Consider the following 24,784-nt stretch of genomic DNA (forward strand, 5'->3'; position numbering starts at 1 on the left):
GAATCAAAGTTAAAAGCAGGACTTTCCTGCCCCCTCCCTGCTCAGGTCAAAGAGCTGCTGCCTTTTGCAGAAAGGGTCCGGAATGATTCCTCGCCTCTTATAAGGCAGGCAGAACTTTTTTCCACTAGAGAAAGCCTGGAATCAGGGCCGGTTTCCTGTGAGGTAGCATCTAGGAACGGGTGCATGAGCTGGGTCAGGAGAGTCCGTGCCTGCTCCAAGATAGAGAGGGCCTGTGTCACCCATCGTATCTGCCCTGCTTCCCCCAAAGGGGGAAGGTTCCGGGGGGATACATTATACCAGAATTGCTCTGGAGACCAAAATGTTGTACATATTCTTATTTCCTTTAAACTTCACAAATAGCACCAGATGGCTTCAAACAAAGGGATGTTATCTTCTGGACTACTGTATTTCATCAAATTTAAGATGCTATAAGTTATAAGATGCAAAATTTTTAAATGTACCACTAAGAAGAAAAGTTGCCAAATAAACTGACATGTCATCGGTTGTAAGCTGTATCCTGATTTCAGAAATATATATATATATGTACAAGACTAAGAATAAATGAAATACAGTAGGAATGGTGTGAAGCAATGGAACTAGCATTGAGATGTGGCCCCCATCTTGCGTTGGTAACTAAGTGTGCGACTTTGAGCAAGACAGTTATGCCTTCTGGACTTAAATTTCCATATCTGTATGAAGGCATTGGACTAGAAGAACTCTTAGTTCTTCTCTTAGCTGTAATATAAGTTCACAAAACTGCTCTATCACTCAAATCTTCTCACTTCTCTCCATCTTCGTTTGGCATTTCCACTCTAGTTCAGGCCCTCATCATTTTACCTGAATGACTCCAAGGGGCTCCTGACTTGTCTTCCTCCAGTCTTGACCCCCCCCCAGCCCGTTCATCTATACCTTGCACTTACCCTACAGAATATTGAGGCCCCAAACACAATTGCATATATGGTCACCACATTCAAATTCACAGACATAATATACAAGTGAGACTTGTGTTATTTGCTGGCTACAGAAGAGAGCAGGAACCTCAAGGAAAGGAAGGATTGGTTTAAGTTCAAAAAAGACAAGAGATAAACCAATGCTTTAAGTTTAAATTCTTAACTCTTAAATTATTCACTGTAAATAGGCAGGTCTCTAGGCAACATGGGTCCACTCCTTTCATAGACTTGGTTTTTATGCCTTCTGGAGAAAGGAAAGGAAAAGCTAGGAAATTAAGTGAATGAAAATAAACATTGTTTTCATAAAAAGAGACAGGCTATGCAGAGCACTGCATCTCTCAAGGTCAAGCGTGATAGCTCCATCACTCACCTTGGATACAACAGCCAAGGAAATAATGACTGGGATCCAACCTCATGCCAACTGAAGACAAACAACGACCTCATTAAATGTTTTCCATCTCTAATTTCTGTGGCTACTTCTTACCAAGATGGTCCCTGTCTCACCCTCCACACATGGGTGAGATGGTGTAATGGCTGATTTGGCCAAAGAGTGAGGAGAGCAAATAAGACACAGGCCAAACGGTTATTGTTCAAACAGCAATGTTTAGTTGTACAACACATAAAGTCTAGCAACATTTACACAACCAGTTTGAGTGTCTGTTGGCTTGTTTTCAATTGGGAAATTTAACCATAATGTCACCAAAAGGTTGGCTGGGACTGGTAACATTTAAGAAATGGGTCGTTCTTGCATCCCCTAGGCTTGGGCTTCTTGCTCCATCAAGACTTGTTGTAGATGAATGGCCCACAAGTCACCAGCCTTTAAGCAAGTTGTGTCCAGGTGGAGACGGGGGAGTGGGGGGAAGGGGGAATTTCATAAAGACACAGTGTGTGGGGCAGTGGCAGCCGACATTCGCAAACATTCATGCATCTGATGAGGGGGCTTTGCCCTCCATTGGGCATTTTCTACTAGCCTACAGTGACCAACTGTGGCCAGGGAAATTCATTACTCACATTAACAGGGTGGAGGTGTGGGGTAGGAGTAGTCAGGGTAGGTGGGAAGAGATCCTTCTTATTGCTAAGTGGACAGAAGGATGTTTTTCTTCCTAGAGTGCACATCTCATGGGTTTCTGGAGTCTTTTGTCTGTGTTTAGTTCTTTTTTTAAGTTTGAGGATAAGAAAGTCAACTCCTGAAATGTTTCTTCAGGAAAACCACTCTTCCTAAGTGGCTGCATTTTTGGGGGGGGGTGTGAAACCACCCTCTGAGCCAGCCACAAGTGGTGATTTTTAAAAAGGGACACTAGCCCTTGCTCCCCCACATCTGTAGTGACCCATCCTTATAAATAAGCTATAAGCAATGAAGGAGACACCCTTGTCCCACATCAGGGCTCACACAGTTGACGTCAACAAATCTGACAAGCAGAAAAGTTGCTTTCTTGACCCTTTAAGAAAGCCAAGAGTAGCTCATGCAGATGAATGGAGAGGGAGCAATGCCATTTCCCTTGGAGATGGTTACAAGTAGCTCGTATGGGTTTGCAAGGGCAGAAGAAGCTCTTGATGAGTTCTTTCAGCCTACAGATGGGCTGGGACCGGCTGACACAGACGATGGAGGAGGGCAGTGCTGGCACGAACTCCATTCCACTGGGAGAAGAGGGGTGGTTTGGATAAACAGAGGAAGCAACTGTCCTAAAGAGGCAGCTGGCCCCTCCCACCTGCTAAGGGCTCAGAGGGGCTGAGGTGGTGGTCTGGACAAGCACAGCACTAAAAAGGGCATGGCCCTGCAGCAGTAACAGCTGAGAGGAATGGAGGGAGAAGCAGCGCTTGAAATGGCCTTCATTCTGCAGTGGGGCAGGGGGTGGCTGGCACAGGTGGAAGGACAGTGCCCAGGAGGCCTTCTCCCTGCAGGGGGGTTGAGAATGGTTGAGGTGTGGAGACCAGCAGCTGGCAGCAGACATATAAAACAGCTTCTCCGGGGAGGCTGAGATCACGGTTTGGGGGCGCCAAGCATCATTCTCCTAGTCAGCCTCTCCAATGCCCACCATCCCCACCCTAGACCTTTCCTGCTAGTCCTAGGTGTCCAGGCCCACATCTCCATACAAGACCGCTCCGTGTATAAGCCAGAGATCCCTCTTACATTGAAATATAGCAATCTCTGGGCTCTAACCCTGCTGCCGTTCTATCCTGACATGTGCCTACCCTGGCATAACTTTGGGGGCGAGGCAGGATGAAATTGGTAAAGAGCCTCCAGGAAAGACTGAGACCATTGGTTTGGGGTCACTGGCAATCTGATCATCCACCTCTTTCTCCTGGTCCACTGAATCTTGGTCTTCAGTCTATGTGTTTTCCTAGCACCTGAGTGATAAGGGACTATAAATGCTGAGATTTGTAGAGGACCAGTAAAACACCTAAGGTTGGACCAGGAGATGGGACAGGAGGTTGTATGAGGTTACTGTAAACTCTATCACTTGGTGTTTTCCGTTGCCTAAGGCTAAAGTGTTTCCCCAGCCCCAGATGTCAGCCACTCTACAGACTAGAGAAGAAAGAGTAACTTGTTTGTGAAACAAACAGGGGATATATATGCATTAATAAATACAGGGCTGAAGGCAAAGGCAAGAAGAGTCTAAATGTTTGACGGTAAGTGTCATTGGGAATGTCTACAGGAGTCAGGAGGGGGAATCAGGGAAAGACAGAAACAGATAGACAGACAGACAAAAATGCAATTAGCTTCAGCACAAGAGTGAAAGAGAACAGTGTGGAAGGAAAGAGGGGATCAAGTATGGATGAGAAGAAGGGAGCAACAGAGAAGCCAGCTTTAAGGAGGAAGAATCCTGATGGAGAAAAGGGAGATGTCATTTAAAATTTGTCTCTGAAGCCAAACCACCAAGAAAGATAAATACTGTATATAGTTCTTGATACTTCTTTAGACTCAGTTCTTCTAGAACTTAATGCCTAAAAAAAGGCTCATCTCACTTGACCAGCATGTGTGCTTCTGTAACCGGATACTGGGAACCGCGTACCTCTCCATGTTTCCTCCCTTGCCTGGGCTGCCCACAAGCTCAGGGCCAATTTCAGCGCTCGACGGAAAGACCTTTCCTTCCCGTTCCTCTCTATGGATCCGATTTCTCTCGTAATCTCAGTTTGTACTGTCCTGTGCTTTTAGCTGTAATTTTATTTTAAGGTGGCCTAAGTCATTTTTGGAAGTAGACTGGGCATAAATCCTAAATATAGAAATGTAGCTAAAGTGGATTAGTATACAAGGAAGTGAAGGAAGTCCAGAGGGGGGCAGGATGAAGAAAGGATGAGAAGGGGAAAGAGAGAAAGTGGCAGCAGAGGCAGGTGAGGTGAGGTGAGTGTGGAAAGCGCCAGTCTGTGACAGCGACAAGTGGTAGCTCCCGGACAGTGAAGGCGACACAGACTGAAGGGTGGAGCTCTCCTCTCCACTTCTAGGCACTAGCTCTTTCTGCAGGAGCCCAGCTCCAGCCTACTCCTCTGCTCTTCCCTGACCTTCCTTTTCCCAGGAAGTCCCAGCCTTACCCCAGACCACCCAGGGCTGACAAGGAAGGTTAAGCCCCAAACTCCTCACCCCCATCCCAGGTCTAGCTCCGCAGCCTGTCTTTGGAGAATCTCTGCAGTCCCAGGTTGTGGGCAGGGTCAGAGATAAGAAGGAGTTACCTGGGGCTCACCTGCTCCCATCATTTTTAAATGAAACCTCCCCCAGACCTCTTGAGTGAGGCACACGGCTTTGTTCTGGGACACAAGGAAAGGAGACAGATAATGGACAGCCATGGAGGAACCAAACTTACAAGGGACTTACCAGGGAGGGCACTGAAAATACCTCACCCCTGCACACGCGCGCTCACACACACACAAGGCACACTCTCTCCCTCTCATACACATACATACACACACATACTGTAGACAAGATGCTCCACAAATACCAGACAGGCCTGTGGGACAGAGTAGAAAGGAAGAAGGTGGTTGGTAGTGGTATTTGGGATGCGTGTGTGTGGAGCAGTGGGTATGTGTGATGATACAGAGAAAGGGTCATCATGGGTTACTGTCGTGGCTTTCCTCTGTGTCCACGCTCACCGGAGGGAGGCCTCCGTTGTCATTGAGCCGCTTGGCCCTGTAGGTCTCATAGTGGATGTTGTGTGTCACTTCCTTGAGGTCCTGGAGGTGGGTCCTGATGGACACAGGGTGAGAAGAGAGAGGGACGCGATTAGGGGCGGGAGGAGGAAGAGGTGACCATATCTGAGGTTAGTTAGTACATCGCTTCCATGGCCTGGACCCAATCACTGGGACCCACTCCAGAGAGCCCAGAATACCTCTCAGCCCCTTCTGCTTCATGAAGGGAGCTGGAACTGGGGCAGAAAGCTCTGTCAGAGAGGCCTGGAGACTGAGGAAGTGGATCTCAACTGATGGCCTCCTGACCCCAAAAAATAAAACTGACATCTGAAGGAGGAGTGCATCTTACCTGATGACAAAGTCTCGAAGCAGGGCGAACTCACAGTGGTTGAGGTTTTCCACTGTGAACAAAACAAAACAGGTGGTCATTTCACTAATGCAGCCACACCCATGGGTGAACGTGTATTCAGGTCACGGAGGCGTTAGGAGAGAGCCACAGGACAGGTTACTGTGACCCTTCCAGAGGTTTGCTCATCTGGGCACTCAGTGCACTGGATTTTATTCATTCAACAAATATTTATTAAGCAGCTACAATGGCACAATACTGTTCTAGACTCTGTGGAATAATAGCTAATAGGGACTATTTCCTATTTTATAGAAAAGGAAACTAATACACAGGGAGTCTAAGAAACTTGCCCAAGGCCTAAAACACAATTCCTATCTTAAAGGAGCTAATAATCTGATTGGAAGACAGTAACACACACAGAAAATGACAATCGAACCATCTTAAAAGATCATGCACTACATGATAAATCTAATTCAACATAGATTGAGTGCCCACTATTTGCAAATCACTTGCCAAGGATTGTGGGAGCAGAAGAGGATTAAGACATAAACCCTCTAGTCTCACAATCTAATGAGTAGGACAGACATTCTCATAAATAATTCCAATTCAAGGCAGATGATGAGAAAATGCTATTTTTTAAAAAAATCCAAACAAAGGGTCATAGGAAAATGAGAGACGACATATGATAAATGTGATACAATGGGATGAACTTGGTTTTGGAATCAAAATATCTGGGTCTGAAATCCAAGTTTCACCACTAACAAGTCATGCGATCTTGGGCAAGATGCTTAACCTGCCTGAGACTCAAGTCCCTCAGCAGCTGATGTTCTGAGAACAGTCACGCCGAGCCTGCTCCCCTCAGAGGGTTAGCGTATTAATGAGATCATTGAAGTGATTCTTTGAACTTTCAAATCGTTATGACCTTCCCAAGGTCACATCCACTCATAATAAAAAAAGGCAACATCTGAACAACCCTTCAGCGGTTGTCAGATCATGTCCTCCTTCATGTGAAAACCTTTCTCTGGTTTTTCCAGTCCTTATTAATCTCTCCATGTTCTGCACTCCTTTCACATGTGACTGCCTCCCAGTCAGGTGCTGAATCAGTCTTTTATTACTTCCTGCCTATGAGCCTCATCTTCTCAATTAGATAGGAAGCTCCTTATGGCAGGCATTCATTTTATATCTTACCACCTAGGACAGTGCCTTCACCTATAGATGCTTAGTAAGTAAACATAATTGACCAGCAGCCAGTTCTTCAAGAAGAAGCATTGAATTACCTTCAATGATCCCCCAGGGTGTTTTTCTGCCAAGGACTCGCTTGCCATTCACTTGGTACTCCTTGTCACTTCCCACCACAGCGAAAGGCATGCTCTCCTGCTGGAGGGGGAGGGGCAGAAAGACAAACCAGAGACACGCATGCACGTCATCCTCTTACGACCTGAGCCTCCAAGGGCAGGATGGGATATGGTCCTGGGCTTCTAGCCTTGAACTGCACATTTCTGAGGCTCATTCAGTGATCCCATTGATGGCAAGGGCAAGGCTCTTGTCTCTCAAAAAGAGCGCTGGACTGGGAGTCCAAAGTCCTCTATACCCCCTGCCTAGCTGGTTAACCTCAGTAAGTCAGCTCTCCTTCAACTGGAGAATGCTTCATACTTTTCAAAGCTCTTTAACACATATTTGCTTTGATCGGGAACAACTCTGTGAGCTAGCTAGGCTAGACAGACCTCTCTTAAATGATACCCACCCAGTAACAGCCAAAGTACTGATGCTTACACTGTCTCCCATAAAACCTACTGGCAGAGACCAGCGTCTGCTGATCTCCCAGAGCTCGAAGGGCACTTTCTGATGTGCACAGGCTCCTCTGCTCCACCAGGTGGGTTGTATGTTCACCAAGAGTCAGCTGTTTGTTGTCAAATCTATTTGACTGATGTGTATTGTTATCGTAATTGGATAAATTAAGTATTATATAAGCTGAGGACATACGTGTGTGGAGAGTTTTGTCTCTGAAAATTAAGTTGAATGTTTCAGAAAGACTTGATAAAGGTGAGTTGCTTTTGCATTAAGAGGGGACTTATCCTCAAAGAAGAGGCCTTGTCTCTATATGAAAATAATGTTTAATGAATGTGACATATGTTTTAAATTATTTTAACTGAATAATTCAGTAAAATATTTATTTTAAAACATTGAGGATTTGTATGTATCATATTTTTAATGATTTCTTCACTTCAATTGACTTTTTCAATTAACTGACCAAGTACCTGTCTCAACCACATCAGATAAGGGGCTTCTACCAGATGCCCACACTTGATGGAGGAGGAGACTCAAGCCAGAGCGAGTGAGTGATCTGCCCCAGGTTACAGCGGTGAGTTAAAAAGCCCCAAGTGGAGTTCAGGATTCTGATGTAGAATCCCAGATTTGTAGAAGTTTAGAATTGAGAGGGATCTTAGAAATCACATAGGCCAATGGCTTAAAAGCCTTGAGATTCCCAGGAGATACCGCAGGGGCTGCTGAGAAGGCAGGGCTCTGGACCCTGTATCACTTAGCCAAAGCAGCTCTGTTTTTATGTTTTACATATTGGAGTTATGTCTGACATTTAATTTTTTTAAAAAGTTTCTTCTAGGGGGAAAAAAGCCTATAAGCCACTCACCTAGTCTGACCTCTGAATTTTATAAAGGGGGAAACTGATGCAGAGCTCTGACTAGAGCACAGATGCCTTGGACCCCAGCCTGATGCTTTTCCTGCCTGTGGCTTTCCTCACCCCCACTCTGGTTCTGCCAGGCCCTGTGGGGGAAGAAGAGGCTTTTGTGTGGTCTGGGGATGGATGGGAGCGTGGGCTTCCTGGGCGCAGGGTTCACAGTGATGGCCAGGGCCCCTAGTCCTCATCCTCTCCCACATCACTTCTGGTCTGGGTCAGGCAAGTGGGGCAGGGCGTACAGAAGGGAAAAAGTGGGTGGAAAGAGAAGCAGTACACGATACACATCCCACGGGACCAAGGGGGCATCTGCATGATGAACAGAGCCCCAGGCACCCACCCGGATTTTGTCATTCTCCGTCTTGTCCTCCAAATCCTCATCAAATTCCTTCTGGGGGTAGAATTCAATGCCATTTACTTCAAGCTCCTTGCGAACCTATAGGTGAGGAGGAAAAGCAAGGTAGCCAAGTGTCAGGATAATGGGAGAGAGGTGTGGGGGGGGTGTGTGTGCACATGTGAGCGTGTGTGTGCACGCGCACATGCTGAAGTCAGAGGGATGAATGCAGCCTTTGATAATCCCCAGTCATCTCTGAACTCTGAGGCCCTGGGCAGCAGGAAGATCCTAAATAAAAGCGAGCCCCAGTCATACCATTACCACAGCCCAGCCTAAGATGAGGCATAGTGTGGGGGTGCAGCTTGCTCATCTCAGGATCCATAAGATTAGGATTTAGACAAGCAGGACAGCTGAGTCCAGATTCCACATGGACAGTGCTCATGCCGCCACGTGTCATACTCCTGTCTACAGGGAAGAAAGGTGAGTTCCCCCCCCACCCCCAAGCCTCTCTTTGCCCTCTTTCAAAGCTCGGCTTAAGTCGCACCTCTTTCAGGAAGCCATCCAGGACCTCTTCAGTGGTCTACTTGATTTAAGTTTCTTGAAGGCAGCAACTGTCTTTATACTTCTCTCACATCCCCCCACCCCCAAACCCCATGCATCCAGCACAGGGCGGAGATTATAGAAGATACCAATAAGGACTAGCAGGCCTTGATCAATTAGTCTAGTCCTTCAAGCAACCTAATATTGAGGAGCGGTTTCTCATGTTCATGATGATTTATGTATTCAGTGGTCTTCACCGGTAAGTTTGGAAGGTGAGAAGAAGACAGCCTGAGGCTGCACTAACTTCTCTTCCCTGTTGGTCCCCAGACACCACCAGCCCAGCCTCTTTAACTCTTAAACGGGAGCTGGGGAGGAAGGTGTGGAGGTGAGGGATATAATAATGAGGGATAGGAGATGGCTTGGACCGGAGGAGGGGAAGGAGGGATGGGCACAGTAAAAGGCGGAGGGGGCCTTCTCACCCTTTGCTTGAATTCAGACTTCTCCTCCAGGGTCATGGTGTCAGCCTTAGCAATGACAGGGATGATGTTCACAACTTTGCTGAGGTGTTTCATGAACTCCAGATCAAGAGGTCGCAAGCTGGGGCCCAGAGAAGGTGAGGTGTCAGAGCCACCTTGCCCTCCCCCACTCAGCCACTGCCATCACTCCAGGGTCACCCTTGGGACAGGAAGACTGGGCTGGGAACCTGGCTGAGGCCAAGAAGCTGCTCCCTCTCATCTCTGACATGCACCTACCATCTATAGAACAGGCTCCAACTCTGCCCACATGCTGTCCTCCATCTCCCTGTCTCTTCAAATCCTGCCCCCCTTTATGCCACATTCAAACCACTCCTTCACAACATCTTTTCTGACCTGGGGATTTCTTTCTCCCAGGAATGGCTGTGGACTGTCATCCCCATCCACAGGTCCTTGTGTCGTGGTTACTTGTATGTCTCTTATTTGGCCTACAGGACAGCACTTCTTGACAGGCCTCCTCCCAGCTCCCAGTTAGTCCTGCAGGGGCCCAGCTGGGGGCCTTGCCCCTTCTCCATTTGAGGACCCAGCTCCCCACGGGTTCTAGGGCCCCAATCTGGCTCCAGTTCCAAGTCCAGGGGACTCATTAAGTCAGGTTGTCTGCTGGCTTGCTCTGACCTTGGGTCCAGGTTCTAGGGAGGGGTAAAGCTAGCCTTTTTATTGAATTCCTGGGCCCCACCATCAATACCTGCTGAGTACCTGGTTCCTCCGAAATCTGGGGCATGCCTTGCTTGTGCCATCCTCTCAGGAACTGACCTCTGGCCCAGCAGCCAGGCTCAGTACTAAGTTATGAGACCTCCCCCAACAGGAAGGTTGCCTGCTCACCCAGTTGGATCTCTCCATCCTCCGCTGGCACTCCCTATCACGCAGCCCCGCCTGCTACTCACAACCAGAGTTCCCAGCATGCCTCGCTTGTGGCCAGCCTTCATCTCTAGACACCTGGCTCCGCCCTCCAGATGCCCACAGCTGGGTCCCACACCCACCCAAACACCAACCCAATCCAGTAGCCCTGTCCGTCCACATTTCACCCTTCTTGCTGTCCCACCCCCATCCCAGCCTTGTGCAAAGCAGGTATCTATTGAATAAATGAGGAGCCCTCTGCTCACTTATACCAACTTCTCGCTGCTGGCACTGTCATGCTATGGTGCGGGAACACCAGTAGGCAGCATGAGGGCTGATAGTCAGCTTTACTCTCCTGGCAAGAAAATCAGCCTTTCTTGGGGAAAGTCTGGGGAATCCCAAGGTCCCCGCCATGACTATATTGGGGCCCATCTGGCCCTTGCCAGTGGAGTCCAGGTATCGATTATCCACTATAGAATGGGCACAGGTGACGCAAACCAGAGGCAGGCCCAACAATGAGGGTGGGACTGGTACATACGAGTGTCCTGTGGGGGAGATGAAGTAGAGGCAGCAGTGGACGCGAGTGTCAGGGATGCGTTTCTTCCTGGCAATATTCACCTCCTCCTTCAGGAACTTCTCGTACTGTTCATTGATGTACTTCTCAATGGGCTCCCAGCTGGCAGGGTGGGAAGAAAGCAGATGGATGTCCCAGAAGGACAGGCCCTGGGAGCTCATCTTAGGCATGGTCAAGTAGCAGTCCCCTCACATCCATCTCATTTCCTACCTCCTCTGGTGGGTCTAGAGTACCTGCTGACCATTCTCCCTCAGCCCCCTGTGGATGGCTTTCCTTGTGAGCAAGGTTAGAGCTCCCCCAGGGACCTGGCCCTCTGACTGGGCTATTGGAACCTGAAGAACCACACCCAACTCCAGAAAGCAACACACTTTTGCCACCTCCATTTCGTATTAGCTGAGAGGCTCTAGGCAAGTCTCTGCTCCTATGAGGCTTTTCTTATAAGTAAAACGGGAGTAACAATAGGTGCCTGGAGGGATTCACGAAGGATTAGAAAGAACAGATGTACGGTACTTAACATAGCAATGGCACATAGAAAGTTCTCAGTCATGGCAACAACTCATTATTATCACGACTGTTGTCATTGTTATTACCTTTCTCCATCCACGGGCACGTGTATAACCAGAGAAGAGGGCAACCAGTCATTTTTCCAAGATTGCTCTGAGTTGTTTGGTAGCCCTGCCTGTCTGTGGCTCAGAGAGGTACAATGGTCTATATCCCTATTTGGGAGCAAACTTCTGCCTGGAACCTTCCATCTCATTCTGGGCAGCGTATTCACCCCCTTCTTGGCTGGATGCTGACTGCAGCTTCGCTCTGTGGATTCCCAGAGGCTCTCTCCTCACGGGGGACTCCCCTCTCTCCTGTTTTTCACTCCTCCTCTCTTTGTCCTGGGTGTGACATCTGGCACACAGGCCAAGCTCTCTGCCACAGCCTTCAGGTCAGCCTGGATTCACAACCTAGTTCTCCTGGTTCTGTCTGCCCTGCCCCGCTGCCAACCGTGACAGATCTGCTACCACCTCCAGGCAATCCCTTGGTAGAAATTCCCTCTGCACTGTCCCCCTCCATCCCGACACCTGGCCCCACTGGGCCTCTTTCCTTGCCTCCTTACAAATCCCCTCTCCCATCCTTTAGCAAGTAGCAGTCTTCCCGCCTAACCCCTCAGTATGGAGGGTGGAGGTGGTTCTCAGTGTGAATCAATCTGCACCGCATTCGGTATCTTCCTGGCAGTCTTTAGGGCAGAAATCTCACAGGCAGACATATACCAGTTTTCATTGTTAATCTGGTCTCCAAAGCCCGGGGTGTCGATGACGGTCAGCTTCATTTTGACACCGCCTTCCTCTATCACTGGGGGATGAACAGAAAAGGCACCAGGGAGGTCACTCTTCCAGCTCATGCCAGGTGCCCTGCTGCCTACCAGCCAGGGAGACCCAGCCTCCTTCCTTCTTCAGGACCAGTTATTGGAAAAGTCAAGTTCAGGGTCTTCCCCACTTGAACACCTTTGTTCATGCTGTTCCCTGCACCTGGAGTGCCCAGCCTACTTTCTGCCTGTCTAAATCCCACCCGGGCTTTACCATCCAGTTCAAGCCCCATTCTTTGCTTTCTAACCCCCCTCCCTCCCTCTTCTGGACTGGCACTCTAAAGAGGTGGCTCCATAGAGTTTAGGGCTTCATTCTATTCTTTTTTTTTTTTTTTTTTTTGGTGAGGAAGATCAGCCCTGAGCTAACATCCATGCTAATCCTCCTCTTTTTGCTGAGGAAGACCAGCTCTGAGCTAACATCTATTGCCAATCCTCCTCCTTTCTTTTCCCCAAAGCCCCAGTAGATAGTTGTATATCATAGTTGCACATCCTTCTAGTTGCTGTATGTGGGACGCGGCCTCAGCATGGCCGGAGAAGCGGTGCGTCGGTGCGCGCCTGGGATCCGAGCCCGGGCCGCCAGTAGCAGAGCGCGCGCACTTAACTGCTAAGCCACGGGGCTGCCCCTATTCTATTCTGTCTTGAACTTGCCTTTCATTTGTCTCATTCCCCAATAAGCCCCATTCTTTTCCTTTCTGGCAGAGGCCCTTCTGCACAATGCCCATAGGGGTCCCTCCCTGGTCCTCACCGTGCCCGATAGCTTTGATCTCCACTGTCTTGGGAATCTTCTCTTCCCGGTTCCAACTGGAGGCCTTGCGGCTCACTTGAGATTTAAAGAGTGTGTTGACCAGTGTTGATTTGCCCAGCCCACTCTGACCTGCAGAAAGGCAAGAGGAGGAGAAGGCAGGGAGACCCCATGTCCACCTCCTGAGCCTAATAGCTCTCCCCTGGGCTTACAGAATTCTAGGGCTGTGATCCAGGCCAATCTCTTGTTTGACGGCTCACTGGTGGAGGAGGGGCTGAGTAGGGAGAGCAGGAAGGTGGCAATAGTTTTCTGCTTCCTGCTTTCCTCCATGACTGATCATGGAGAAGAACTTGGGGAAATGTCCATTGAATTCCACATTCTCACCCTCCTAGAGCCCCAGGACCAGTGAGAAAGCAGACAACCTCTGCATTTGCCTAGCATAGCAGGTTTTTGTCTTGTTTTTGCTTGACTTAAGTTTATAGTCTTTAATAATACTAAAAGTAATAACAGAATTACTTTGCATTCTGATACTGCCTCACAGTGCATATGCACTTTCACATCTGTTAACAAAATTTGCCTTTATATCAGCCCTGAGAATCCCACGGCAGAGCTGTCTTTATCCCCAGGTGAGGTGGTCCTAGAGAGATTAAATCCTACCCAACATAAAATATGTGCAAGGTCACATAACTAATAAACGCAAGACCAGGGACTTGAACCCAAGGAACCCCTTGGGTCCATATCCACTCTTTATTCTATGTAGCAGTTAGTATCTCCCTGATACTAACTGTGGGAGGAAGAGGAGGAGGAAGCTGAGCAGGCAGGGCCAGCCCCTCACCTCCACTTCCTGCAAGATGGCTCCCTTTTGACCTGTTTTACACATGCAGTTCTGGATTTCATTCCAAGGAGGAGTTCCACAGCTAAAAAGTGTTTGAAAACCACTGGTCTGAGCAGTGTTGCTCAAACTTGATGGTGCACAAGAATCACAGCCGCGAGCCTGGCAATTGACGAGTGGCATTGACATCACCCGACACTTGTAGGAATGCAGGATCCCAGGCCCCACCCCACCCCTATGACTCAGAATCTGCATTTTAAAAGGACTTCCAGATGAATCACATGGACAGTAAAGTCTGAGAAGCATTAGTCTAGAGCATTCCTGTGGTATATTAGGAAAAGGACCAGGCTGGGGGACAAAAGCCTAAGGTTCTAGACCCAACTGTGCTGTTTCCCTGAATGCCTTTGGACCAGCTGTGTTTGCCCCGCTGGGCCTTAGGTTCTTTACTGATAAGATGGTAAGGAGGGAGGGAATTGGATGAAACCAGGGATGGCAAATAAGGTGCATTTCTCTTCCAACTGATCAATTGGTAGTAACCACCTACACCGATGTGTTAAAAAGGCTACATATGGGCTCAGGACTAAACACGTGCCATGACTGATCAGTGATGTCGGCCACAGGTGCTGCTGAGGAGAGACGTGGCCCACAGGTCTTATGCTTGCCATTCTTGGTCTGGATGTTTTCTAAGGTCATTGTTCATTAAGTATTCTTGAGTGCCAAGTACTGTGCTAGAATTGGAGGTAGAGGGGGGAACAAGACATCATCCTCATCCTCAAGGAGTGATTTAGTGTGAGGGAGACCAAAACATAAGCAGACAATTACAATATGTTGTAATAACCACTGTGAAAGAGATCATTACAGGGTACTATAACAGTGTAATGAAGGGAATCTAATCCACTCTCTCTGGGATCAAGGAGGACTCCTAGGAAGAAGCAACAACTAAGCTGAAACCTGAAGAACTTCAAATGACCCATGAGAAGCTGGAAGGGAGTTCTAGATAGAGGAAACAGTACATGCTCTTTCCTACCTCTAGGGTAGGAAAGATCATGGCAAGTCCAGAAGAAATGTTCGTTATAAGTGAGGAGTACAATGCTACATGGGAAGTGGTAGGAGATCCATGGAGAGGTAGCCCCAGGCCAGACCAGGAGTTTAAACCCTTAAACTTATTGAAGGGTTTTAAGGATGGGTGACTTGATGAGTTTTGCAGGTTAGAAAAACTATTTGGTCACTGGTGGACAATGGATTGAAAGGAAAAGAGACAGAGAACCAGGAGGGTCAGCACCACTCCAACTGTGGCCCGTGGCCCAGCTGCCAGGGTCCATGAACCATTTGCTACTGGTTCCTGAGATAAGAAGTTTGCACCAGAAAGTAAATCAACTACACCACTAAGCACACTGTTTGGTTCAGCCGATGTTTTTTATAGCAAGACTTTCTAGATGATTTACACTCTGGTCCAGCTCCTTATGTTTGAGCAGCACTGGGTCAGGTCGCCATGGCAATCCAGGTGAGAGATCTGCCTTGGCCTAGGGTGGTAGCAGTGGAGATGGAGAAAGTGGACAGACTTGTGAGATGTTTACAAGGTAAAATGGACAGGACTTGATGACTGGATCGGGGGATAAAGGAGGAAGAAAGAAGGATGATGCCTAGATCTCTGTTTCAGCAACTGAGTAAATATCTCATTGAGATCGGGCAAAGGTCCCTTCCTGCTCTTACATTCTGTGACCCAGTGACACTGCTTAGTGACCAATCCATGTCCTGGAAATTCTCTCTAAGCTTTACAGCACTACAAAAGATCAGACATAAAACTATCCTTCATCTGATATTCAAGCTCTGATCCTGAAGCCACCCAGCTCTTGGAGATGGGGAAGGACACTGATGACTCCCCCATGCCACACACCTGAAAGCAGGCTGAGCATGGCTTAGAGGCTTCCTGTGTACACCCAGCTGGTGACGGGGCCAGGCCGACCATCCACCCAAAGCTCCCACCCCTGGATCAGCTAGCCTTGAAGGGAGAGGAGGTTCAGGACTTTGCAATCAACACAATGAAATCTTCCCTCCTAGAAAGAGCTCATCCGAGAGAAGCCGGGGCTGAGGCCATCCTAGGGAAAGAAATGGGGTCCTCAGTGCTGCCTGCCACCAGGGCCTCTAGTGACCCCCGCCCCCAGCCTTTCATACCAACGACCATGATGTTGAAGTCAAAACCAGTCTTCATGGTCTTCTTGCGCATCTGCTCGATGATGGTGTCAATGCCAATGTAGCCCAGCAGGTTGGAGTTGATGCTGACAGGCTTCATGGGCACTGCCGGCTTAGGCCTGGGCTCAGGCACCAGCTCTGACATGGCTGCGTCCGTCCTGGTCTCTGGGAGCCCTGTAAAGCCAAGATAGGAGGAGTGGGTTGGAGGAAAGCAGAGGTCACACGGAAGCCACAGTATTATTCTCTTGATCAGAATCATACAGAGTTGGACCAGAAGGGACCTTAGATGTCATCCAGTACAGGTCCCTCATTTCATAGATGAAAAGACTGAGGCTTAGAGAGGAAAGGGTTCTTAGGACCTGCTTAAGAACACAGCAAGTCAGATGCAAAATCTGGACCAGTACCTAGATTCTCCAGTTGCTGGGGAAATTCAAATGTACCTCATTGCTACAAAGCACCACATCTGTATGTCTGATCCAGGGGTTTCTCCACCTTGGCGCTATTGACATTTTGGGCTAGATAATTATTGTGGGGGGCTCTCCTGTGCACCACAGGATGTTTAGTGGCATCCCTGGCCTCCAGTAGATGCCAGAAGTAGCCCCCCAGTTGTGACAAACAAAAATATCTCCAGACAGTGCCAAATGTCACCTAAGGGCAACACTGCCCCAGTAGAGAACTACTGGTCTAAGAGATGTCTGGGGTTATTCTCACCTGAGTCCTGCCTCCCCAAATAAAGGGCAAAGACCTTTTAGGATACTGGACCTAACATCTATGGACTGTCTGCCACTGACTTCAGTTGCTTTGTCTTTCAGAAGCAAATAGGGCTACCCACTCTCTGCAGAGTGAGCACCACTCCTGTCTCCCAGCCTCAGTGTCCCCTCTGTTCCATGAGCACTGTGGCAAACTAGGGGTGTCTGGGCCCTGAGGAACCCCAGACACCCTCCTAGCCATAGTTTTAAATCTATGGGAGGAATAAGTCTCACCTTTTGACCAGGAGAGAGAGGATAAGCCCCATATAGGGGCAGTCACTTGCCTAAGATGACACAGTGTATCTTGACTGGTGGGTGGCAAAACAAAGGGGAGGCTGAGGGAAAGGTCCCCTCTGGGTCTAGCAGATCATGGGTATGTTCACACACAAGAGAAATCTGTGCGATTCCTCATCAGGACACTGTCCACCAGGGTGAGTTTCAGGATAGAGCATCCATTTCCCCACCCACAAAATGAGTGTGTGTCGAAAGTGGAAAGAGCCTGGCTCCACTACTTGCCAGCTTTGTGGACTTGGACGAACCACCTCCCCATTCTGAGCCTGCTTCCTCATCTGTAAAACAGTTAGGATGATGATGAAGGCTGTGGTGAGCATTACATGAGGTACGATGCCTGGAAGCACCCGGCACAGCACCTCACACTTCCAGACCCTCTTGCCTCTGCCCCTTTCACGTTTACGGGCTTGTCAGGAGGGGAAGTGAAGCGAAGCATGTAAAAACACTTGTTAGAGGGAGGTGCCCCGGACGCTAATTACACAGCGTAGTTACTGGACTCACGGTCTCTTGAGGACCCCTTCCAGTGCTGCCATTCTAAAATCCTATGGTTCATGGTTACGGCCCTGCAGAGTCTTGGGCTTACAAGGAGGATTGATGGAGCAGCAGATGGGCAAGAGGGAGAGGGGACAGGAGTACCTCCCTCCCCCACCCCCAAACCCAGCCAGAAGTATGTTCTTGTACCCCTGCCACCTGGTCTTTCCACCAGTCCTGGCAAGACTCTCTCCCCCAATGGGAAACTGTTCTGTCCTTGTCACTCCCAGGCACAGCCAAATCTGACAAAGCCTCGGGATCTCCCCAGGGCCTGGCGTGGCTCCCTCCTGCTTCCCAGGAAGCTGTTGCCAGCCAGGCAGTTCGAGACGGTAGCAAGATTGGCTCAGCCCCGCAGCAGCTGACTCTCAGCAGCCCAGCCTGCTCCTCCACTCTCCGCACGTGGCTCCTGGGCCCCACTCAGCACACCTGCAATGGGGGCCAGCAATGCCCCATTTTCCCTGCACAGCTGCTGACACGGCTGGCCCTTTCCATGTCCCCCGTGCCTCTACAGCCAAGCCCATTTGGTCTCCACAACCTGTGTTGTGAGATAGATCCATCTAAGTGTGTGTTTGTGGAGGCAGGGGGGTCTTACCCCATTTTATAGCCCTGGAAAGTGAATCTTGTACTTAATTAAGGGAGTTTTTGTAAGTATTCTTATAAAGCGTGTGTCCTCCCTGGCCCGTCAACTGCAGCATTCTAAAAGATCATTCCCAAAAGACAGACCCTGGTTGCGAGAAGGGGCCTGCCCACCAGATTCCCAGGCAACTTCTAGGGGCCCCAGCAGGCCTGCTGCAGGTCCAGGACATGAGCCATCTTACCTTCATTCTTCCAGCAGGCACCTACTGGCATCCATGTGCACACAGTATAAAGCATCTGCTGGCAAGTCGCCCCTCCCAACCATATGCCAATTACATGCCAGTCACATGCTAACAGCCACCACCCATCAGCCACAAGTCCTGCAAACGTGCGGCGGGTCACTATGTCCCAGACTTTGCTGGAAGACCCTTTGCCCACTCCAGCCCCTGACTAACTCCTACTCTTCACCACTCAGCCCAAGTACCGCCCCTCAGGAAAGCCTCTGCTTTCATGTCTGATGTGGACGCCCCTCTTCTGTGCTGCCTTGGCCCCCTGAGTACCTTGGTACTCAATAAATTCATTCATTCATTCATTCATTCATTCTATCCCATCCAGGCCATTTCATATGCTGTCAAATGGGAGCCTAATCCAGCCAAACTCCAGACTAAATGCCAAGGACACTTGTGGACCCTAGATAAGGTCCTTGCCCCCAAGGTCCCACTGACAAGCACACAAAGACATCCAGGGCCCAGGACAAATGCTGCTCTGGAGTTGATTGTGTGGCTCCATCCTCTGCCCCCACAGCTCCTCGGCTCCCACCATGCCATCCTCAAATGGGCAGCTGACCCAGGCTTGACTGCTGGCTAGGTGACCCCTATGAGCCTCAGTTTTCTCCTCAGGACAATGTGGATAGTACCTACCTTGCTGGGTTGCTGTGAAGGTGATACAAAAGCATGGACATAAATTACCTGGCATTGAACATATGCTAGTTCCCAGCCTTCTTCAGGGCAGAGGCCACGTCTCATTGATCTCTGTGCCCCAATGTACCTAGCGTAACAGGGGCACTCAGCAATGAATGAATGAATGAATGAATGAATGCCTCATAGGGAGGCAGATGTCATTTTAGACCCATCATCTTTCTCCTCCCTCAGATGCTGAGCCCTTTGCAGAGCAGCTGACCCCCAGCCAGCAAACTGCTCTCGTGTAGGACACAGCTAAGGCGGTAGACTCTGTTAAGAGAGACCTTCTCCCTCCCCTGCAACAGGGATTGGAGGGGTGCTCCCCAAGTGGGGAAGAGCTCAGGATGGGATCACAGCTGGATGTAGCTCAAGTATGCCATCCTGGATAGATGCTTCCAGCTCTCCCAGGGCCCCTGGAGAGGAGGTGATCTGTTTGCAGCATCCCCTGCCAGGAGCCACCTGCCCCATCAGTGCTCCAGGGAGAGGCATTGTCCCCCTGACTCAGCTCTGGCTGAGTCCCCCACAGAAATAGCACCCCTCCATCCCCATGCCAAGCAAGGCCCCCGGTGCTATCTTTCATAAGTAAATGAATGGCTTTGTCTTTGTCTAGCCCAGGGACCCCACCCCTCAGTTGGGAAGGTGGCAGCAGGGGGAGGGACCTTTCCAGAATAGCACCTGCCTCCGTGGCTTAGTGGGGGTGGGACGGTGGGGAGGTTCTTCCTTCCTAAGCCGGAGATCCTCCCCAGCCCCCAGCCCCTAGCAGCCTTCAAGACCCCGCCCCCACAAGCAAAGGCAATTCCAGTCCACCCCAGCTCCAGCTCCGGCTCTCAGAAAAAGAATCACAAAAGATATCTTATTCCTTTCCCATTCGCAGGAGCAAAGGGCCCTGGGACACCCCCTTCCCCCATCCCAGTCCTCCGGAGGCCAAGGAGTTCCCTTGGAGACCACCAGCTGGTGCCTGTCTCAGTGTGCGTCTGTCTGTGTGGGGGAAGGGGTCTGTGTCAGAGCACAGGTCCCTCGTCTGGCGGTAGGCCTTGATACCTGTGCGTGGTGTGCATGTGTGTGCGTGTCTTGGTGTGCTCCAGCATGGGGCTCTCTGCGCGCATCTGGGTCCATGCTTGCGTGTCCGTAGGTCTCTGTATCTCCCCACTTGCCCGTGTGTGCATTTCTGCGGGCATGTATATCCTGGAATGTGTGCCGCCGTGTGTGCGTGTGTCCGTGCCTATGTCACCGCGCGTGGGCTCCTCGGCGCAGCAACCCTCCCCCTGGTAGCACCTCCAGCCGGGCTTTTCCGGGCCGCAGCCTCCTCCCGGCGGTCGCCGGTGGCCGAGCCGGCCGCCCTACCTTTGGACATGAATCCTTCTTTGTCTCCGTTCCTCCGGGAAGATGCTCAGGGAGCGAGGCTTCAAGGCTGCGCGGGGCGCGGACTCCTCCTGGGCCGAGCGGCCCCTGCAGCCGGGCCTCGCCCCTTGGCGCTCTCCGCTCACCCGCCCCGCCCGCCGCCCGGCCGCGCCGCCCCTGCGCCCCGCGCCGCCGCGCCCGCTCGGGACCTCGCCTCCGCTCGCTCGGCGCCGCGCTGCCCCTGCCCGCGCGCACCGATGCCGCCGCCCCCGCCGCCGCTGCTGCCACCCGCACCACGTGACCCGCGCGCCCGCCGGCCCCGCCGAGGGCCCCTCCCCCGCCCGCGCCCGCACCCGCTCCCTGCCCGTCCGCACGCCGGAGCCGGCCCCCGGTCCTGGCTGCGGGCGGCCGGGGAGGCGCGCGGGGGCGCTGTGCTTGCAGGCTCGGGATGCCGGGCCGGGGAAAGCGCCCGCATCCCAACCTGGTCCCTCCCGCTGGATCCTGCTCCCAGCCTCTTACCCCTTAGGCTGGGGCGGAGCGGGGGGCGCAGGGGACCGCCGGCAGCAGCGGGCGGCGATGCGCGCGCGAGTCACGCGCTGATTGGGATGTTGCGCTGGCTCAGCGCGGTCCTCTCCGGGGGCGGGCGGCTGTAGAGCCCTGAGTCAGGGGACCGGGTTCCAGGCCTGGCTCCGGCAATGATGAGCCCTGTGACCTTGAGCTTGGTCAGGAACTTTCCTGAGCCTCAATTTACCCATCAGAAAAATCTTTCATGCAGTTAGTCAACAATAATGGACAGCATATTGCCAGGCCCTGGGGGGACAGGGATGAGGACCACCATCCTCATCCACAAAGGGCTCTAGGTCGAACCAGAGAGACAGAAAGCTGGACTGTCCTAATGCAGTGGGGTGGGGTAGGCAGGGGGTACTGTGAGTGCAGGGAGGCGGGCATCCTGGGAAGAGAGGCATTTGGGCAGATTTCTTGGAGGATGTGAGGGACAAGATGGAAAGGCAAATACAGAGATGAGAGGGAAGAAGGGAAGGGCACTCTGTGGAGAGGGGGCAGCAGGGGTGAGGAGACCCAGAGGTGAGAGCTGCAGGGTGTGAGTGGACAACTCAGAGCTCCTGGTGCAGCTGAAGCAGGGAAAATTCCAAACAGGGATATAGAGCTAAGAGTTTGGAGAAGTCCGAAGCCTTAGAAGCCAGGCTAAGGACTTGGGCTTTAAGGAAAGACAATGGTGAGTCACCAACGGCCGTGAAGCCGAAAGTGCTGCCATCAAATATGTGAGTCCTTGTGGCAGCTGTGTGGATGAGGGAGAGCACTGGGGGAAATGCGGGGGGGGGGGGGGCTGTGGAAACACTGGACAGAGGGATGGAGAGGAGGAAACAGACAGCCAAGCACTGAGGAGGTGAATCAACAGACTTGCAAATAGACTGGATGAGATGAGGAGCGAGTAAGATGAGGAAGAGGATACCCGGGTTTCTGGTGTGGCGGTGCCTGCAGCTGAGAGGGCGAGATCAGGAAGGCAGGAGTCAGTTCAGAGAGAAAAGGGCTGCCTCTGGACATGCCCAAGAGACATCTGGGTGGAGGGTCCAGCAGGCTGCTAGCTGTCCACATTTGCATTTCAGGAGAGGGGGCTGGGCTGAAGATGGAGGGAGAGCTGAGTTTGCTGAGGGAGAAGTGAAGACCAGAGCCTGGGGGAGCTCCCCCAGACAGTGTGCAGAGTGCAATGCACAGGGGTCTGACAACCCAAGACCCAATTAAGGCATTGGACTGGATGCCTTCCAAGCATCTACCAGATCCAGAATCTCTGAGCCTTTGAAATGTCGGGAATGAGACTGCCCAAAGTAGAATTCCAAGACCTGGGTTCCCATTAGCTTACTGCCACCAACGAGCTGTGTGGCTTTAGACATGTCACAGCCTCTCTGAGACCAAATGAACTTGTAGCCCTTGTGTTGACCTATTTATAGTTCTATGGAGGATTTTCACATCTCCCAGTCTCCAACTCACCTTTCAGGACTAAAGTGCTGGGGGTAGAGGCCCAAGAAAGAGAATTCCAGGTCAGGCACCTTTTACGCGCAACAACTATTTTCCCAAAATACTGAATGTGCATGATTTAGAAGGTCTCGGGTGAGGTCACTGTTGACATCCAGAGGAGTGCTGCAGGGATGTCTTTTAGACAAATCACCACTTACTGAGGTGCTGGTCTGTGTTTTCATGGAGGTGGTTTGCTTTTAAAGCTGGACTCACCTATAGATCACCTGATCGTTCCTGCTCTTCAGGGAACAAAGAAACAACCATGGAAGATACTAAAAGAATGAGCATGGGGCCAGCCCCATGGCTTAGCGGTTAAGTGCGCACGCTCCGCTACTGGCAGCCGGGGTTCAGATCCTGGGCGCGCACCGACACACCGCTTGTCCGGCCATGCTGAGGCCGCGTCCCACATACAGCAACTAGAAGGATGTGCAACTGTGACATACAACTATCTACTGGGGCTTTGGGGAGAAAAAGGGAGGAGGATTGGCAATAGATGTTAGCTCAGAGCCGGTCTCCCTCAGCAAAAAGAGGAGGATTAGCATGGATGTTAGCTCAGGGCTGATCTTCCTCACAAAAAAAAAAAAAAAATGAGCATAATTGCTCCTCCACAAGTTACCCCATAAACCTTCATTCTGGTAGCTTCCCTCAATCTGACCTCAAGCTGGCAGGTTGAGACCCAGCTCAGGGTGTATCCCGTGTTCTGTCCCTCAGCCCTGTTCCCTTTTCCCCCAGTGCATTTGACTCTGAAGACTCTGAACCTTGAGTTCCCCCTCCCTTTCCAATTGATCCAAGCATAATCCATCTCCAGGCCCATAACCGCCACCCCCACCCCCCCACCCCCCCACAGCAGCCCAGTGCATCCCCAGCCAAGCTCTTTGCATTTACCTTTGGTTTCTCTGGCCAGGTCCAGTGTGGCGGGCTCTGTGGCCCAGTCTGTGGCAGCATCTGCTGTCGCATGGTCCAGGGCTGGTGCTATGCTTCTGCTTGGCATCAGTGGGTAGGTGGCTGATGTGGTCAGGTTAACGACACTGTCCAGTGTGGTCTCCCCAGTGGCTGGGTCTGGAGTGACTGGCACAACCAAACTCATGGCTGTACCCAGCTTCCTTGTGTCCAGAGCAAGAGAATCCGTAGTTATGTCCAGCTTGGCTGTATTTGCTCTAGCCAAAGCCATGGCTGTGTCTGGCCTGGCTGTGTCCACCTTGACTGGGTCTGGTGCTGCCAAATGCACAGCTGTGCCCCCTGTGGTTGTATCTGGCTTGGCTGTGCCTGCTGTAGCTATGACTTTGCCCAGCTTGCCTGGCTCTGGGGTTACCAAGTCCGTGACCATGCCCGGCTTGGTTGTGCCTGCTGTAACCAAGGCGATGGCTGTGCCCAGTTTGGTATCCAGAGCAGGGAACTCCATGCCTGTGTCCAGTCTGGATGTGTTTGGTGTGGCCAAATTGATAGCCAAGCTAGGTCTGTTGGTGGCCATTGTAGCTAAATGTCTGGCTGTGCCTGGCCTCACTGTGTCCAGAGTAGCCAAATCCACGGCCGTCGCAGGCCCCATGGTGGGGGTGGCCCTTTGGAGATGCAGCCGGGGTCTCGGGATACCCCTGGACCGGGGCTTGCCTCTTCCTGGGGAAGCTCTGGTAGGCACATGGGCACTTGTTGGGACAGGGTGCCTCTGAACCACCGAGCCTGACCCTGAAGGGCCTAGAGGATTCTGGGCTAACCGGGATTGGAATGGTAGGGCCAGGTAGGAACTCACTAGGGGCTTCTCCACTATGGGCATCCTACTGGGTTTGGCCAGACCTGGGTTCCCTGGGCCTTCAGAGTGGACTCTGCCCCCTGGCACTAAGGCCACGGACCGTGAGCCTGGAGTGGACAGCCTCCCTCCTCCATGAGTGGCAGCCTCCCTGCCCAGGGTGGACAACTCTTCCCAGTGAGAGGGTAGGGGGCCCAGGGACCATGCCTGGCTGTTCTGACGGAGCGTTAAGGAGATGGAGCTGAGCTTCCTGGGCCCAAGGCTATTACCAGTCTCCTGTGGGGACACACTCCGGGCTCTGGCTCCAAGGCCCGGTCGGCTGGAAGTCTGTGGGATGTGGCTTTGGGGGAAGGCATCCAGACGGATGGTCTTCCTGAGGACAGGGATGAGGGGGGACACCCCTCCAGGGAGCTTTGAGGGGTGGGCAGGACGCCCCAGTAGGTGGTTGCGGGAGATGGAGTTTCCAGGGCTGGAGGGTCTGTGCGGCTGCATTTCAAAATCGTGGTCCAT

At 51.3% G+C, this 24,784-nt stretch overlaps 1 protein-coding gene across 3 annotated transcripts; it reads right to left on the reverse strand.

Moving 5' to 3' along the window:
* Positions 1-1,514: 1,514 nt before the first annotated feature.
* Positions 1,515-24,784, reverse strand: SEPTIN3 (septin 3). 3 transcript variants are annotated; one of them, XM_014793262.2, is made up of 11 exons: positions 23,416-24,784; positions 16,032-16,223; positions 13,028-13,156; positions 12,188-12,269; positions 10,893-11,030; positions 9,464-9,581; positions 8,451-8,546; positions 6,696-6,795; positions 5,422-5,473; positions 5,037-5,130; positions 1,515-2,846 (listed from the first exon to the last, which is right to left on the reverse strand). In XM_014793262.2, exons 1-11 carry the CDS (start codon positions 24,782-24,784, stop codon positions 2,781-2,783), a joined length of 2,436 nt encoding a protein of 811 aa, XP_014648748.2. In that variant the 3' UTR covers positions 1,515-2,780. The 3 variants fall into 3 exon arrangements, with proteins under 3 accessions (XP_014648748.2, XP_087304959.1, XP_004437979.1); XM_087448833.1 differs by lacking the exon at positions 23,416-24,784 and adding an exon at positions 20,500-20,654 and having other exon boundaries at positions 1,516-2,846; positions 6,696-6,792; XM_004437922.3 differs by lacking the exon at positions 23,416-24,784 and adding an exon at positions 20,500-20,653 and having other exon boundaries at positions 1,516-2,846.

Source organism: Ceratotherium simum, chromosome 25 (assembly GCF_057802395.1).
Source record: "Ceratotherium simum simum isolate JZ-2026a chromosome 25, ASM5780239v1, whole genome shotgun sequence".
NCBI lineage: Eukaryota > Metazoa > Chordata > Mammalia > Perissodactyla > Rhinocerotidae > Ceratotherium > Ceratotherium simum.

What these genes read in the sequence shown, in the direction of transcription:
- SEPTIN3 (XM_014793262.2), bottom strand. Translation starts at nt 24,784, where the DNA reads ATGGACCACGATTTTGAAATGCAGCCGCACAGACCCTCCAGCCCTGGA. An exon ending in CGGAGAATGACAAAATCCGG is followed by an intron (nt 6,796 to 8,450) that starts GTGGGTGCCTGG and finishes CTCCCCCTCCAG; the next exon opens with CAGGAGAGCATGCCTTTCGC. An exon ending in CTTCGAGACTTTGTCATCAG is followed by an intron (nt 5,131 to 5,421) that starts GTAAGATGCACT and finishes TGTGTCCATCAG; the next exon opens with GACCCACCTCCAGGACCTCA.